This window comes from Rana temporaria, chromosome 1, assembly GCF_905171775.1.
Source record: "Rana temporaria chromosome 1, aRanTem1.1, whole genome shotgun sequence".
NCBI classification, from domain to species: domain Eukaryota; kingdom Metazoa; phylum Chordata; class Amphibia; order Anura; family Ranidae; genus Rana; species Rana temporaria.
In genome coordinates this window covers 302,914,231-302,931,794 of record NC_053489.1, presented here as the reverse complement: position 1 = coordinate 302,931,794, position 17,564 = coordinate 302,914,231, and the positions used below count along the sequence as shown (strand labels likewise).

Below are 17,564 nucleotides of genomic sequence, written 5' to 3'. Positions count from 1 at the left end.
TAATAAGTACAAAAACGACTGGAACACGGTTTTAAGACTCGGTTCACATATATGTGAATAGGGTTTTGAACCACATTCGATTCGCATGACATGTGAACCGAACTGGCTTTCTATGGAGCCGGTTCACATATGTTCGGGCAAGTCACAATCTGTTGTTAAAAAAAAGTTCTGTACATTTTCCAGTCTGGTTCAGGTGCGATTTCAAGTGTCATACACTGTAAAAATTTACACCTGAATCGCACCTAAACTAGCGAATAAAACCACACCAAGCTCCTTTTAAAAATCGCACTGAAAGCGGGGCAGGACATATGTGAACCGAGGCTTATAGGAAGTATTGACAGTTTGATTTTCTTGTCCAAAATGACCAGAGATAAAAGGGTATGAGCTAAGAAAACTGAAATGTATGCAGCTGTCACATCACTGATACTGTAGTGTGATCTGGTCCTTAATCATGGACCTATCCCGTCATGTTTAAATAGGGTAAATCAGCCTAAAATAAAGGTTATTGTTTGTTTCCTAGTTCTCATAAAGTATTTATTTAAGTCACCTGTATAATGAGAATTATGTGGGCGTTAATTGGAGAAATAAGGAGTGCGCGCTATTTATGTGTATTTGTATACAAGCATGCATTTTGTAATGCGCTGCACAAACTGTTGTCTCTGTATAAATCCTATATATTTATAATATATTGATGTGTACAATATATGTTTATGTGTGTTGTGTACATACCACATGTTTTATATATTCCAGTATTTTCATCCACGATGCTGCTATACATACATATAAGATACTCTCTGAAAATCCTGACCCCGTGTCTGTCAGTATCTTGCAAACAGAAACCAGTGGAAAGCCAAAACAGCAGTGTGTGTGAATTGCTGGCAGTTCAAACAACAGAAGAAAGCTCTGGCCTTGGCATTACTACTGATTGGGAATCCTGAGATCAGGGTGTAACACAGTCGCTTGCCAGCAAGCTGGGCTTCCCTACTGATTCAGGTTTGGCAGTGATATGGCTCTTCACCCTGTTGCCAGCCTAACTGCCAAGGAGACAGGACCAGCACTATACTTCCTGTGTTCCTCATTGTTCTGGCTGAGGATAGGATGGAGTGTGCCAAGTGCACATTGCCAAGAACTTATTCCAGCATTGGTCAGCACAGCAAGGGCCAACATCACCTGTGCTACTGACAATTCAAATAGCAGAGACCTTTCAGGATTTTAAAGAACTAGTATCTAATACTGAATATGCAACATACATATGATTGTATCTTGCAATTTTTAAACAATTAAAAATAGCAATATGGAAAGAATAACAAGTTATGATCTGTACGTAAAAGAAAGCCTGGACTGTGAGAAATATATGGACTGCTTTTGCCGACCTTCGCTGTATATAGTTGCCTGGTTGCCTTTGCCTCACTCTACATACCAGAAAAATGTATTAATTAAGTGAAGTCAGAATTTCTGTTCTGTATATTTATTCTGGGTCAGTGACTTAGAAACCATTGAGTCATTATGTTTGTGTGAAAGCTAGGCAACCATCATATCAGAAGGATAGATCAGCAATGACAGGCTACTAATTCCTCTTGGTACAGGTTTCTTTGAAAGGATACAATACTATCATATGGGTAAAATATTTTATATTACTTTTATCGCTTTATTATGCAATCACAAATGATTGTATTCATATTTAAACATTTAGGTTGGCGTTCTATTTTGCAGATGCATTTTCTAGATGCTTTTTTGGTAAAACTGGATTTCATTTAAAAGAGGCGTACGTTTAAAGATACCAGTGTTACATTGCTGATTTTAGCAAATGCAATTGCCAGATTTTGAGCTCAATCTGATGAATTATAGAAACATATTTGACCAGTGATTCCCAGATGGTAGACAGTTTTATACCACAATCAAAATATGTCGATTCTGGGTACCACCTGTGCTATTAAAGTGATTGTAAACTCCCTTTTTTATTTTTTAAAATGACAAACCGATACCTACCTGCTCTGGGCAATGGAATTGCGCCGTCTGTGTCTATAGACACACATATGGCAGCTCGGCCCCGCCCCCCGCTCCTTCTTCACAGGATTTGACTGACAGCAAAGAAAGCCAATAGCTCATGCTGCTATAAGCCAGGCTTATGAGAGTGGGGAGAAGGGAGAGAGCTGCTACAGATGGACACAACGCTGGATCAAGTGAGGATCCAGGTAAGTATAAGGGGAGCATACTGCTATCTAAACATTTTTTACCTTAATGCAAGGAATGCATTATGGTAAAAAAAAAATCACTTTAGAACCACTTTAACAATTATCACATATACCACCCACACACATCACCACCATGCAAGCTGAGCATTGTCCTTTTCAGACTGTCTGATAAATCCTGTAGACACAGACACTTCTAGTCTGTTTGCTAAATTAACATTCTTTCTCTAGTGCTGGACTGGCATCCAGAAACAGGGAACGCATATAGCCACTAAGCAGTTCTACCGATGCATTTTAAAGCCTTGCTAAGTACCATCTAGACTACTAAGCATGAGTACCACTTGTGCACATCACACATTACAGAAAATGCTGGCTTACGTGTAATATTTACATTCAGTTATGGCTACCAATCAGACTTTATTAAATTCTCTCATCACAACTAGATTACCAAAATCCAGTTACTGTTGGTACATTAGGTAGACTATATTTGTTTTCTAATGTTAGTAGTGGCTTATAACGCTTAAGTGTTTCCCCCACTTCTGCATTATTATGCCCTGTACACACGATCGGAATTTTCGATGGGATAAAATCTTAAGGGAAATTTCCGTCGGAATTCCGTTTAAGCTGTCTTGCATACACACTGTCAGACCAAATTCCGACCGTCCAAAACGCGGTGACGTAAAAGACTACGACGAGCCGTGAAAAATGAAGTTCAATGCTTCCGAGCATGCGTCGACTTGATTCTGAGCATGCATGTTTTTTTCTCCGTCGGAGTTCCACGCAGACGATAGGAATTTTCGATAGGATTTTTTTCCATCGAAAATAAAATAAAACACGTTCTATTTCTAAACACCGCCGAAAAAAGTCACATAGAGCCCACACACGGTCGAAATATCCAATGAAAAAATTCCGTCAGACTTTTTTCATCGGAAATTCCAATCGTGTGTACAAGGCATTAGTCTTGTGCTCTAGAACTTCTTACAGGAAGAATAGATTGTCCTCTTGCAAACATTCAACTTTTTGGTGGCTGTTGAAGAAGACCATGGGCCCATGACCTGTTGTTTTTCATTGTCTACAATAGTACTCTCGTTTGCAATGATCTGGGTCTGTACAGGTCTGGCTTACAGCTGTGCATCCCAGTTCAAGGCATGTAGGTACATAACTAAACTTTACAAGTAAGGGCAGGCCATACATAAGGAGCATTAAGTAGAAGGCACCTTGTGGCCCTATCAACAGTGGGAGAACTTAATTGATAGTATCAGGTGGTAGGAAGTGATATAAAAGAAGTAAAAAGGTATATGAATCAGAGAAAATAAGTAGATACAAGGTAAGGACAGGTAAAGAATAGATGGCACCATAGCAGTAATGTGTACAGATGTACACATTGCAACAGTTATAAGCAGCTTCAGACTTTTTGCTTTTGCAGTCTGTGACCATTGCTGCTTTTAATTAGTCTAACAGAAAATACAGATAAGTAGCAATGGTAATATATTTAAACTAATGTTGCATAGAAATTGTGTGGAATCAGAATAGATGTGAGCTGACTGGTTATCAAGTTATATTCTCTGGCCTCTGTGGCATTTGAGGTTAGAAATACAAGTGGTGTATATGTCCTGTATCTCTTTCCTTGGGATTAAGCCACAAATATGTCCTAAAATAGGACTTAGTCAGAAGGCTTAAGTGAAACATTGCTTAAGGTGAGAGCTATTGCATAAACGTCTTGTAAGTAAATGCATGTGTTTTAATATGTATAGTCTTGTTTCAACAGTATGTATTATTAATGTTACAGAATTTAAAGTGTATGTACAGCCAAAACTTTTTTTTCTAGTTTCCAATACAGTGGAAAAGGATTCAAACTTCTGTCAGGTTTTTCCTGCTATCTGGAACTCTGGTGAGAAGATTTACCCTCACTTCCTGTCTTGCTGACAAAGTTTTTACCAGACAGGAAGCAAGGGGAAATTTGCAGCAGGGACACAAACAAAAATAAAAACCTGCCAGGGGTTCTAGCCTATTTGCATTCTACTAAATAAAAGTATTTCTGTTTGTGTTAATGTTGATGAGTTCCCCTCACTTTCTGCCTTGTAAAATGTCAGCAGGACAGGAAGTGAGGATACATCTCTCTGAAAGAGCCCCGTATAGTGGTGAAAATCCTAAAGGGCTTCTGACCATTTCCATTCTATCCAAAACAGGGAAACAAAGTTCTGGCTGGACATACACTTCAATGATTTGGTTTATTTGAGTAAATGTTAAGTGGTGCCTGAATAAAAACAGTTTATTGTAGAACACCGCACAATTAGCAAGAAATGGTTGGGACTCATGTAAGCTGTCAGTTATATTTGTTTGAACTGTTCAGTTTTTTTTCCTGTTTGTGCCCTTATTTTATTTTAACATTCTAAATAAAAATGAATAGGCGGCCTTCCTAGCCCTCTTATCTTGAATCCTATTGTATTTTGCAACAAACTGTTGGCGCTATATAAATACTGTATATTATTAACAATAATAATATCCTGCTGGATGGAACCTAAGCAAGTTACTGGAAAGAGAAACAGGCTTGATTGAGAACCACATTATATCTAGTCATATTTTCTTTATTGGCCTGAAAAGTTAATTGCGTATCACTCTCATGTTCTTTGCAAAATCAACTGTATCATGCCGAATGGAATGAGTGCAAAAGGATCCAAAGGACTGCACACTTGAAAATTGCATCCACTTATTGATAATGTTCAAAATGCCATTTACGGCTAACATAGACCCTGTTGGAGAAAAGAAACACAGCCAACGAATTGAAGATTATCAATAAAGTGGATGTACTGTAGTTTTCAAGTGTGCAGCCTTTTGGATCCTATTGCACTTGTATATGGCTGGATGAGTGGGGCTTGCCCATGAATACACAGGAGGTGGACTCATCTGGAGCAGCAGCATACATATTTAATCTGTATCATGCAGTAGTATTTCTCCTTATGTGTGTCCAATTTAGTACAGAGGTCTCCAAAAATGTTAGTACAATGGCCACATTGTAAGCTTCCTCTGCAGATATCGCTAAGCCTATGATAAGGCTAACCTATAGGTAGTGTAAATATACACATTTAGGAGATATTTACATTACATGCAGCCAGTGACATCAGTGGTGCACGCGCTCTGAAGGAACGGCCACGGTGGTGTTCCTTTAGAGTCTTGTGCCGTGAATGGCGGCTCCCGCATGCACGTGTGGGAGTGACATCAAAGCAGCTCCGGCCACTCACAACGCTGGAGCCCGCAAACCTGAAAGGAACACCAGGTGAAGATGTCAGCCACCTCAGCAGTGTGGGAGCCTTGTTCTAAGGTAAGTATTTCATAATTAGCTAGTATGCGATGCATACTAGCTCATTATGCCTTTGTCTTACAGTTCTTTTGTTTTTAGTCTTTTTTTTTCTGAAAGAGTTTACAACCTCTTTAAACAAATTAATTTGTTTTACTTGCCTTTTCTTGTAATTTGAGTTTTATCATTTAGAACAGAAAAAAAACTTAAGTGAAAAAAGCAAAGACTTTCGAAATAAACTTGAACTCATCAGAGTTCTAGTCAGAGCCCCCTTACTATCTATCATAATCCCCATGAAAGTCCTGGAGTCCTTCATACATCAGAATACCCCCTTATACCAGAGCTCCCATTCGTGCCCCCTGATATCATTACTTACACCAGGGTCCTCATTAGAGGGCTGGATAAAATCTTGCAGAGGGCCGGATTAGTTTGGAGACTTCAAAAACAAAAAACAAAAATGACTAGATGGACATATAACATTTAGCTGCATGCCACAGTTATTAAATCGTGCATAACATCATATTTAACCGTATATGACAGATTGGACAAAGCATAATATAAAGGTGGCCATAGATGGAGAGATATCTCTTCAGAAAACATGGTTATACACCTTCTTCAACCTACCTTGGTTCACACACAGTAATCACTTTCCCTTTTCAGAACGTCACATGTCCCGCCATAGGGATTTTTCAGCAAGTGCTCATTACCCCTCCCTGGTAAATTGCTGCATGACTCCTGCATGGGTTTTGTTCATTGCAAACCATGTCAGAATCAGGAGCATTACTTGCATGGATCGGTCTGTGTATGGCAACGATTTCAGTACAATGTAAATAGAACAATATGTAACAATATTGTAAAATGACTGTGCTTAATTACAGAACAGCTGTGCTCTACATTGAGAGCTGAGTACTGAAGGGCACTACTGTATACAAATGTTTGTTACAGATGTCTCTTAGCAGCTTCTTGTGGTTTCAGTCCAGAAAAAAGAAGAAAAAAGCTGTAATCTGCTTTTTTTCCTCAGTGCATTTACAGCACGGTCTTTTGGAAAAAGGAAAGCAAAAACGAAGAAATCACATATCTATCTGTTAAAAAGAAATAGTCTTGCAGAGAATGATAGTGCATGTCATGACAGTTGCTTACCTCCAACATTACAACTCCTTTCCATTGGTTATTGGTTACATACATAGGGCTTGATCACACCAGTAATGTTGGGCAATGCAATGTGTCTTATGCCCTATGGTTTCAGTTCCCACCAATGTACTACCTTGGTGTTTGCAGAAGAAAAATAGAACATTTTGTATTTTTGTCCAGCACAGAATGTTGGGACATACTGTATTACGTAGTATTACCATAAAGTAAAACAAAAGAAAAAAAAATAGAGAATGGAACACATGTACAAAATGCATTGCTGTGCAGAGCAACCTAAAAACACATACCAGCTTGTGCACATTAAGCATGCACTAATGTGCTATTGTGTGAGCAAGCCCTAATAGATAGATTTTATTGTAAGTCTGGCACTATAGATTTGCATTTGGTGTCGTTTACATTGACATGTTAAAAAAAATAAATAAAAAAAATAATAATTAAAATTGTAGACAAAAAACACAGGTAACTGTTTTTCTTTGTGCTGCAGTATTGGCGATTTTGATGACAAATCAGTTATATGCATTTTTGGTAGTTGTTTACCCTTCACTGACACATCAAATTTAGGAACCAAAGTCCACTCACTATAATTCATGTGAGCACATTTCCATGCCACTAAGGTATCTTTAAAACATAAATTTTAGTGTATGAGACCGATGCAACCACTTTAGTGCAAGCTAGTGCATGCTAGAGAATGTCCAGCTGCCTAGGTTTTAAATGGTAATGACATTCAATAGTGTTAATACTGTTTTTAGCAGTTTTTTTTATTTCATGCCCTTTTTCAATGGATACCCATAACAATGTACGAAAAATGTGCTTCAATATGTGTCAACATCCGTTAACACTATAATAATGCACTCACATTGGTGTGAAGGAGCTTTCACAGGCAATGAGCTTTGGCTGCCTAACCCACAATTATCCCTGCACATGAGGTCCTTACGGGGTCAGAAAGAAATGTTTCCCTACTAAGGTAAATTGGGACATAGTTTAAAGTGGTTGTAAACCCTTACATATACACAGTGAAGTTACTAGCCTCAGGTGATACACAGAGATAAAACAAATCCTCCTACATAAGTTCTATCTGTTTATCTGCTGCCCTTTCTTCTTTACAGCCATTCAAATTTGCAGAATTTATACAGCTTGTTTGACTTTCGAAAAGCAGGGGGCAGGGAGCAGACGTTACAATATTCAGAGTTCAGTGAGAGCTTATTGGACAGAGGGCACACCCACCCTTCACACAGCACACAAGAACAGATCTGTGGCTTTCAATCATAGCATGTGTGCTGGAGCTCCCCTCGTCACACTTTTTTAGCTTTTGGTTTCTGGTTAACCTGTCATGCTGAGAACAGAGGAACGAGGCAGCAGACAGAAATTATACTTAGTGCTCTGGACTGAGACAAGTACACACTATAGAATGATATGCTTTGTTTATATTCCATGTATGATGTTTACAACCACTTGAAAGGTTATGTCATTTTATTCATGGTAAAGCTGTACACCCATTTTTCCCCCAAGATTATCATACTAAAAACTCGAAATACTTTCATTCCAGAACTATATTTTTGTAAAGCAGGTTAACGATATTATATTCATAGCAATGCTATAATAGCCGTTGTGTTGAAATTCTGTAAGTAGCTGAGCATTCATTCCTAGTAAAGTAACAGAAATAGTCTTAAATTATAAACAGACCTAAGGACAGAGGTTGTCTGCAGGGAACCGTGTGACAGAATATCATCTGAGTCTCCTGGCTTGTTGGGGAATCACTTCATCCCCAAAAAAGATAAGGATGAACCTTCACACACACACACCACTTACTGTATGCAGAGTTTTCCCACAGAGGCTTATTGTGAAATACATGCTATCCTTCTACTAGAGTTACTTTAGCAAACAGTTTATAAATGCCAAGGAACTTGCTGTCAATCTAGTATAATCAGGTGTCTGACGTACACATAGCTTAAACAATAGTCTATTAAAATTGGAAAGGCAAGCCGTTTAAGGTCATCCCAACCTAAATGAATAGCACCACAAAGCATGACAGTGTTTCAAGCTTCAGCAAATCAAACAGCTCTCTGTGAAAAGGCAAAGCTCACTTATAAAAAAATTGCAAACATGCTGCATAATGCATGAGATTGTGTTTCTGCAGATTATATAGCATCAACGGAGTAAAAATGAAAGCTGTACCCAAACGCAAGTCACCTGTTTCTAATATCTTGGCTACAAAATGAGGGCATGAATTGGATACAGAAATAAAAATGGGGAGAAGTTTAAATCAAAAATGCATTTGGTAAGGTTATACTGGGATGAATTAGATAACAGCATTTGCGTGTCACAGTTAGTAATTCTGTGCTGCAATGGTTAATCAGGCCTTGGCACCCTCGTCCTCTGTTAATTTGCCACAAGAAAATCAGACTGCATTCCTCCTTTTTGTGCCACCCAGACATCTGGAAAGAGCCTTTATTCCCTGGGAAAAATGGTAGGCAGTGCCAATTCTTATACCCATGGTCTCAGTGTCTGTCTCAGGCTGCACGTTTCTGTCCTTCTGGGCACTCCTATTCTGCAGCTGTTAAATCCAGCAATGAATGGCTGCCTAGCGAAGGCAGATGGTTTCCTCCCTCTGTGCCCTTCCCTCAGCACGTACACGGACGCACATGCAGGCTCACTTCCACAGCTGACAGTTCTGTCATTCCAGAAACTGGCAGGTGGAGATGCCCAGGCCACAATGAATCTTGGTCTGTGTATTTAAACTATTGATCAAGCACAACATCCGTGCCCAGGCTTGGCTAAGATATGACAGTGCTCAGTCATACCTATAATACTTAACTAATTGTGTTTAATCTGAAACAAAATAATCTGTTATCCACGGTGTGTATGTGTGTGTACTGATGTGAAAATGTTATCTGATCTTTGGCTGTAGGCATGCAAATTTCCATTTCAGTTTTAACCTTATAATTATAGCTTTCATTCATGTGTGTTTGGTTTGTGTAGATAATGATCTTTGTTACTGATACATCAGACTTGTCTGGAAAGTTTTTATAAAATAAATATTTTTCTTCCTCTATTATGCCTATTCAGTTATATACTGTGTGTGTATATATATATATATATATATATATATATATATATATATATATATATATATATATATATATACACACACACACATATACAGTATATAATGCCCTTCCTCCCGTAAAAACACTTCCTTGTCTGCTCCACAGGATCAGGATACAGGGAATTCTGGTGATACTAATGCTCCGTATTGGCCCAGTTAGATACGGTACCCTAGTTAGATCAAACTTCTGGTAGATGCTCCATGGGCTTTTCCAGATCATCGAGACCTTCTATTTCAAAGGGTCGTTTATCACCTTGCTTCAAGATTTCTGGTTTAATTGGCATGGCTGTTGAATCACAAGTCTTGAGGGACAAGGGTATCTCCAGCATTCCTACAGTTTTATAGCATACTTCTCAAATACGAGGATACAAATTTTCATCTCTGGTATTTTGGGACAAATCTTCACCTAGATCAACAGTTGAGTTTCTGAGTACCATCAAGGGCCAGCTCTCGGCACCTGTGATCTCATTCCAAAGACGGCTAGGTTTACATTCTTGATTAAGACTATTTTTCACAATGTCTCAGCTACCCTGTGTGTTCACCTGTTTCTCTCTGGAATCTTAGTTTGGTTCTTTCAGCTCTTCAAAAACTGCCTTTTGAACCTATCAGGGATATTGGGCTATACACTTTTTCTCACAAAGTTGCATCATTTCTTCGCTATCACCTTTTTGAGGCATGTTTCTGAGCTGGTGGTCTTCTCTTTCAAAGAACCCTTTTTGGTACCACATAAGGATTAAGTGATGTTGAGGCCCAGAGCCCCCTTCCTTCCCAAGGTGGTTTCAACCTTTCATCCCAATCAGAACACTTTTTTATGTCCCTCTGTCCAACTGCATTGCATCAGAAGAAGAATTGTCTTCATTGTATAGCTGTAGTCTGTGCTGTGTGTGTTTATTTTCAGCAACTACTTCCATTAGAAAGACAGGCTTTCTCTTTGTCATTCCTGATGGAAACCTGCTTCTCTCTTCACCATTTCTCAGTGGTTCAGACACATCATCATCCAAGCTTGTGATCTTAAATACTTTCTTGTTGAGGCAAACTGTACTGTGTGAGTGCTTCTTGGGATTTTTGCCATCGGGCTACTATTTCTCAGATTTGCAAGGCTACACTTAGTTTTCTGTTAAAATGTTCTCTTAACTTTATCAGATGGACAATCAAGCCTTATCTGAAGCCAGCTTGGGACACAAGGTCCTTTAGGTGGCTTTTTGAGCTACGCGCAGCCCTACACTTTGTTTTGTTGCTGTTACCCATACCCCAGTTTGACTGCTTTTGAATATCCCAATTGGCTCTAAACCATGTGTCCCTCAATGAACAAAAAAAATATAGATTTTTATACTATTGTGTTTCTTGGAGTCCATTAGAAGACACTGGTCCCACCCCCTCTGTCTATTATCTCCTCCAAGTATTGCTTGTCTACAAAATTGGGGCATACTGGAAGTTGACAGGTTTTCCTGACTGATCAGTGTTTTTTCTTATCGACCGGGGTCCAAATCCTCCAGTAGGCGGCAGTATAACTCAATCCTGTGTCTTTCAATTAACTCAAAGAAACGTGTGTTAAAAGTTTAGTTTCTTGTATTAGAAAGTTTCCTCTTGTGATAAGGATTGCTTCCAGTGATCCAAAGCATGCCTCAAAACACACGGCCCATTTTCTTTAAGGCTTGCTTGTATTGGTTTCTTGACCAGCCCACTTAAAGCAGTATCAAATCCAAAAGCATATTTATTATATTGTACCTTACCAATTATTAGATATGATGGCTACATGTGAGTTATTTTTTTTTTATTTTCACCTGATAATCCTGCAAATAAGTCTGTTGGTTTTCAACAGAACACGCTCTTTTGCAAATGTAGCATTTAGAGTGTTGAGACAAACCATTTACTACTGTCAGGGGTGTTTACAATGATCAACTTTTATTTATTCATGTAAACTTTTATCCCAAAAGAAAAAAACAGTTTGCAGTGTAGTTTGGTTTCAATTTGTCAGTGTATCTAAATCTGCTAGTACATCTAGCACTTCCCTCCCCCAAGACTGACAATGCTGATGTTCAAAGGTGCCCCTTGTGCCCCTTCATCCAGAGTGGAGGCACTCAAATACAGGAGGTCTGTTACTGACCAGATCACTAGGTGAAAACTTAAAAGCTTAAAAATCTAAACAAATGCAGACACCATATCTAATGATTGGCAAGCTGCAATATGTTACATTTTTGGTTTTGGGTTTATTAGTAATTTAATGTGCCTGCAATACTTCTTGCTTCCAATAATTTGGTTTGGGAAGTGAGAAATTGTTTAGCATTGATTCTGAATTGTCGCATACAATTTTTTAATTGTAATAGTGATAGATAGTATTATGTCAGCTATTTCCAATAACTTGTGATAACAAAGTTTGCAGAAGTATTTGTTTATTTTTTAGGAAGGGATATAGCACGTCAGCTATATCCTATAACAGGATATGTGATGACAAGTATTGCACCACTATTTGCTTATTTTTATAGGAAGGTCCTCTTTCTTTTCCCATTTTTTTTAATACATTTTCTCATCACCCTATGGGATTGTTATTATCTGTTTGCCTAATATTTTTCCTTATTGAAACAGTGCAAATGCCTCCAGCTACAAAGCTTTAAATAATATACTGAAATAATATGTTAAAAGGCCAGTAAAGCTAATTTCACATCTTTAAATCTGACTTATTTTTTTTTAACTGATGGTTTATAAATGAGAATCACTTCCCTTGCTGGAAAATGCCTCTCCAGAAGCTGAAGTTTAACTTGGCTATCTTTTCTGATAAGCTTTTAAAACATTCACATATAGGTGTGTTAATTGCTTATTCATATAAAGATTTCATTAACTCTTATTGGCTATGGAAGCTATTTAACAAGTGAAATTCTAATACATTATTCAGAAACTTCAGTGGCATTGTTCTTAGAGACTATTTGTGGCAACTTGCCACTGTTGCTGCTACAAACGTCCCAAAATAGACCCCAAATGCGACAGCCATATTCAGTCTCCTGCTATTCCCACTCTTTTTTGCTTTTTTTCTTCATTTTTAGATTGAATTAGAGGTTTATATTGTGTAATGTGAAAGAGCAATTAATGTGAAAGTCTAATTATGCAAAGCTTCTTATACAATGTAATCAACTCATCTGTACCTAGAAATCTATTTCACACGTTTGTCTAGCGAGACAAGGGAAATTGCATCTGTTCTTTTACTTTCGACATTTCATCAACATTCCGGGAAGGGAGTTAAAAAAACTTGATGTTTGTAACACACAAGACACTTACCTTTGTTTTATTTCTTTGCAGATCCTGGACAATCAGGAAGCCCAAGCCACAATGATCCTGCCAAGAATCCCCCAGGTAAATATCACCCATGGAAAATTTACATTCTAACAATGCCTGTGAACAAAAGTGGTACTGTGATAGCTTCAAAGTGTATAATTGGTCAGCAATCTGCTTTGCATAGGCAATGGGTATAATTGAGACAAGCAGTGATTATGTTACTTCTTTCATTGTAACCAGTAGTTTACCCGCAACTTCATTAAGATTCAGCTAATCTCATGGAGTTTCCACCGTGAAGATTGAGAAGATGAGCTTTTTACTAAACTCCTAAAAGGCATTGTCAAGTTTCTTGCCCTTGTGCGGTACATTGAGGTTACTATTACATAAAAGATGTATAAAGGGAACCTCTAGTCCAGCAATAGAAATGTATGAATTTGCACAATCTTAACAAGCCGTAAAAGAGCTTGTAAAACAAGGCCTTACTTACTTGTGTTGCTGCAGGTACTGTGGAGGAAGATTATGCTTAGGGAAACACTGAAGTTGTTTGAATCATTCCATTGACTCCCCCCCCCCCCCCCTACTAGAGAAACTGTACATTAAAAGTTAAAAGACTGCTGAGTCACTACTGGGAGAGGTAGTACTGGGATTTCAGAGGAGTACATGGGAAACTTAAGTACATCTGATATTTGAAAATTATTTGAAGCACAGTGCCTCCAGCTACATAAGATAGAGCTTTTTTTTAGTGCTTGTTAGGAATGTGTAAATACTTTAAAGTGGATGTAAACCTGATTCATGAATTTTGACCTAAGCACATATATCTATTGTTTTTTCTTATCTCTCTCCAAAGCTCTAGTTCCAGTGTCTTTCTGCTGCTCCATTCTTCTGTTATCAGCATGATAACTTTTGACAAGTTCTCTGACAATCAATATAAAACCAACCTGAAATTTGTGTCGGGGTGGGTGTTATAACTAGATTAGCAGAGAGCTGGTCTAGTAACAGCATGGCTCTACACATTCCTTGCTTCCTTTGCCTATGTAGAGTTGGGGAGTGTGCCTTTCCTTGAATCATCTGTCACACAGTGTATGCCACTAATCCACACCCACTGCTGAACAGGAAGAAAAAATTCTCTAACACCGTGTGCACTTTCTAAAGAATATAGCAAGCTGACAGCAGATACACATGTAAAACTTATGTAGGGAGATTTGTTTAATCTCTGTGTATCATCTGAGGCTGTTCACTTCACTGGGTATAGGAGAGGGTTTACATCCACTTTAATGTTTATAGCCTGGTTCACTTTAAATGTATAAATACCTATGTTGTCCAGTTATCTCAAAATTCAATCGGTCTGTCCTGTTGCTTACCAATTTTGGATTGTCTTGCCTAAAAACAGTTTTTCATTTAAGTTATTTTACTTTACCTTACATTGCTTTCTTATATGTAAAGTTAACCACTTAAGACCCGGACCATTATGCTGGTTAAGGACCTTGCCCCTTTTTGCGATTCGGCACTGCGTCGCTTTAACTTACAATTGCGCCGTCATGCGACGTGGCTCCCAAACAAAATTGGCGTCCTTTTTTTCCCACAAATAGGGCTTTCTTTTGGTGGTATTTGATCACCTCTGCGGTTTTTATTTTTTGCACTATAAACAAAAATAGAGTGACAATTTTGAAAAAAATGCAATATTTTTTACTTTTTGCTATAATAAATATCCCCCAAAAATATATATAATGTTTTTTCCCCTCAGTTTAGGCTGATACGTATTCTTCTACCTATTTTTGGTAAAAAAATCGCAATAATCGTTTATCGTTTGGTTTGCGCAAAATTTATAGCGTTTACAAAATCGGGGATAGTTTTATTGCATTTTTATTAAATTTTTAATAAAGAAAGGAGATTTTTCAAGTGCACTTATATTGGATTGTCAAGTATAACTATTGTTTGTATTACTATTACAGTACACATGTTCTAAATTAAAGTGTATGCTGTGACCATAAATTTCCCTTAATAGAGCTAGAATGGTTTAGCAAGATTGCAGTTAGTAGTGGTGCAACGGATCGCGACCGATCCGTGATCCGAACTGGTCGACCTGTTCGGATCCGCACACAACGCGATCCGCAGAGCGCTGCCTCGGCCTTAGGAAAGGCCGCAGCTTCGGCCTAGCTCCGGAGCGGTCGGCCATCTTAGTACACCCGGCGGCGGCTGCCCAGGTGCGCGCTGACGTCATCACCCCTCCCTCCCTGCTCGTGGATCTGATCTAGCCGGCTTCTATTCTGCGAGAGCGTGTGAATATTACAGTGAGTGGGGGCAATGGTGGATGTTAAAGTGATTGGGGGCAATGGTGGATGTTACAGTGAGTGGGGGCTATGGTGGATGTTACAGTGAGTGGGGGCAATGGTGGATGTTACAGTGAGTGGGGGCAATGGTGGATGTTACAGTGAGTGGGGGCAATGGTGGATGTTACAGTGATTGGGGGCAATTATGGATGTTACAGTGAGTGGGGGCAATGGTGGATGTTACAGTGATTGGGGGCAATGGTGGATGTTACAGTGAGTGGGGGCAATGGTGGATGTTACAGTGAGTGGGGGCAATGGTGGATGTTACAGTGAGTGGGGGCAATGGTGGATATTACAGTGGGGAGATGAGTGAATATTACAGAAGTGGGGGAGATGACGTGGATATTATAGCAGTGGGGGAGATGATGTGGATAATATAGCAGTGGGGGAGATGACGTGGATATTACAGCAGTGGGGGAGATGACGTAGATATTACAGCAGTGGGGGAGATGACGTGGATATTACAGCAGTGGGGGAGATGACGTAGATATTACAGCAGTGGGGGAGATGACGTGGATATTACAGCAGTGGGGGAGATGACGTGGATATTACAGCAGTGGGGGAGATGACATGGATATTACAGTGGGGGAGATGACATGGATATTACAGTGGGTGAGATGGGGGATTCTGATGTATGGGGGCTATGATGGGGGGATTCTGATGTATGTACTATTCGCCTTAGCAGCCCCTCGGCGGAAGGAGGAAGTGGGACAGGAAGTCCCACTCCTCCTGAAGCCCCCACTCCCCCCCCCCAAAAAATTACATGCCAAATGTGGCATGTAAGGGGGCGAGCGGAATTTCCACTTTTGGGTGGAACTCCGCTTTAAAGAAAAAAGAGGGGATGACATTGCGTAGTATAGTTTAAAACCGCTACAATTTATTTAAGCAAACACACTTACAATAGCGAAGGATCATAACAACGTGCCACATAGTGTGTCCTGCCGGCGTGCGCAATGACGTCACATGTCCAGCCCCACAGGGGATTTTCTCAGGTCTTTTTTCCCCTTTATTTTTATTAGGTGATGTTGCCAGAAACACACTTCCTATCCGAGTGTGGCTCCAGTCTGGATTGAGGTGCAATGGAGTCATCCTTTAGACAGCAGCATTTCAACCATGGTAGAGGGTAGTGTTAGATGCACTAGCAGATTTAGAAGGATTTGACTAACAAATGAAGGCAGAACTCCAGCTAACACATTTTAAGAAGTTAAATTATTTTTTCCTTTTGGGAAAGAGGTTTTTCAGAAACGAATAAAAGCTGATCTTTGTAAGCACCTCTGTCAGTGTTAAATAGGTTATCTCAAACCACTAACTTCCACTTTTGCTGGACAGCTAGGGAAGTTGAAAAATACCAGATTTAGGGCCCTTTCACACAGATGGACCGTTCAGGTCCGCCTGTCAGTTTTTTAGGTGTACCTGAACGGGCGCTCCGTGCACCTCTAAGGAGCGACGGATCTCAGCAGTAACATGCCCGCTGACATTCGACCTGCTCCGATCCGCCAAAGTGTGACGGAGGAATACCCTACTTTTCCATCCGTCTGGCGGATCAAAACGGACTCTACGGTCTGTCGTCATCCGATCCCCCATTGGGGAGAGCGGCGCTCTGACAGGTCTGTCCCTGCACAGTGTGCAGAGACCGACCTGTCATCTGTCTGCTCAGCAGGGATCGACGGAGCAATTCCCGCTGAGCAAAGCGGAGCCCGCACACTGACAGCCCCGTGTGAAAGGGCCCTTACTGTCAGGATCCCCAGGTGAAATAAAAAATAAAAAAGCCTCTGAAAATAAAACTGACACAGGCACCACATGTAAACATTGGTAAGCTGCAATATACTCTTAGGCCCCGTACACACGTCCGAGGAACTCGACGGGCAAAACTCATCGTTTTGCTCGTCGAGTTCTGTGTGAAGCCGCCGAGGATCTCGGCGAGCCAACTTTCCTCATTGAACAACGAGGAAATAGAGAACATGTTCTCTATTTGGCTTCGACGAGGAACTCGTCGGCTTCCTCGGCTGAAAGTGTACACACGGCCGGGTTTCTCGGCAGAATTCAGCTCCGATCGAGTTTCTGGCTGAATTCTGCCGAGAAACTTGGTCGTGTGTACGGGGCCTTAAGCCTACTCTCAGTAGTTATACTAGCAGCTTTCTGTAAGTAAATACACAGTTAATCAGATATGAAAGAAATCACTCTCCTCCCTTGTTTTACATTTTCGTGTTTCCATTGCA

At 39.7% G+C, this 17,564-nt stretch overlaps 1 protein-coding gene across 6 annotated transcripts in view; it reads left to right on the top strand.

Moving 5' to 3' along the window:
- NFIB (nuclear factor I B) overlaps positions 1 to 17,564 on the top strand; it is a 288,819-nt gene that overhangs the window by 154,034 nt on the left and 117,221 nt on the right. For all 6 annotated transcript variants that reach the window (XM_040358479.1, XM_040358473.1, XM_040358481.1 and 3 more), the window contains one exon: positions 13,040 to 13,093. In XM_040358479.1, coding sequence (XP_040214413.1) covers positions 13,040 to 13,093 — 54 coding nt within the window. The remainder of the gene's footprint in view (positions 1 to 13,039; positions 13,094 to 17,564) is intronic.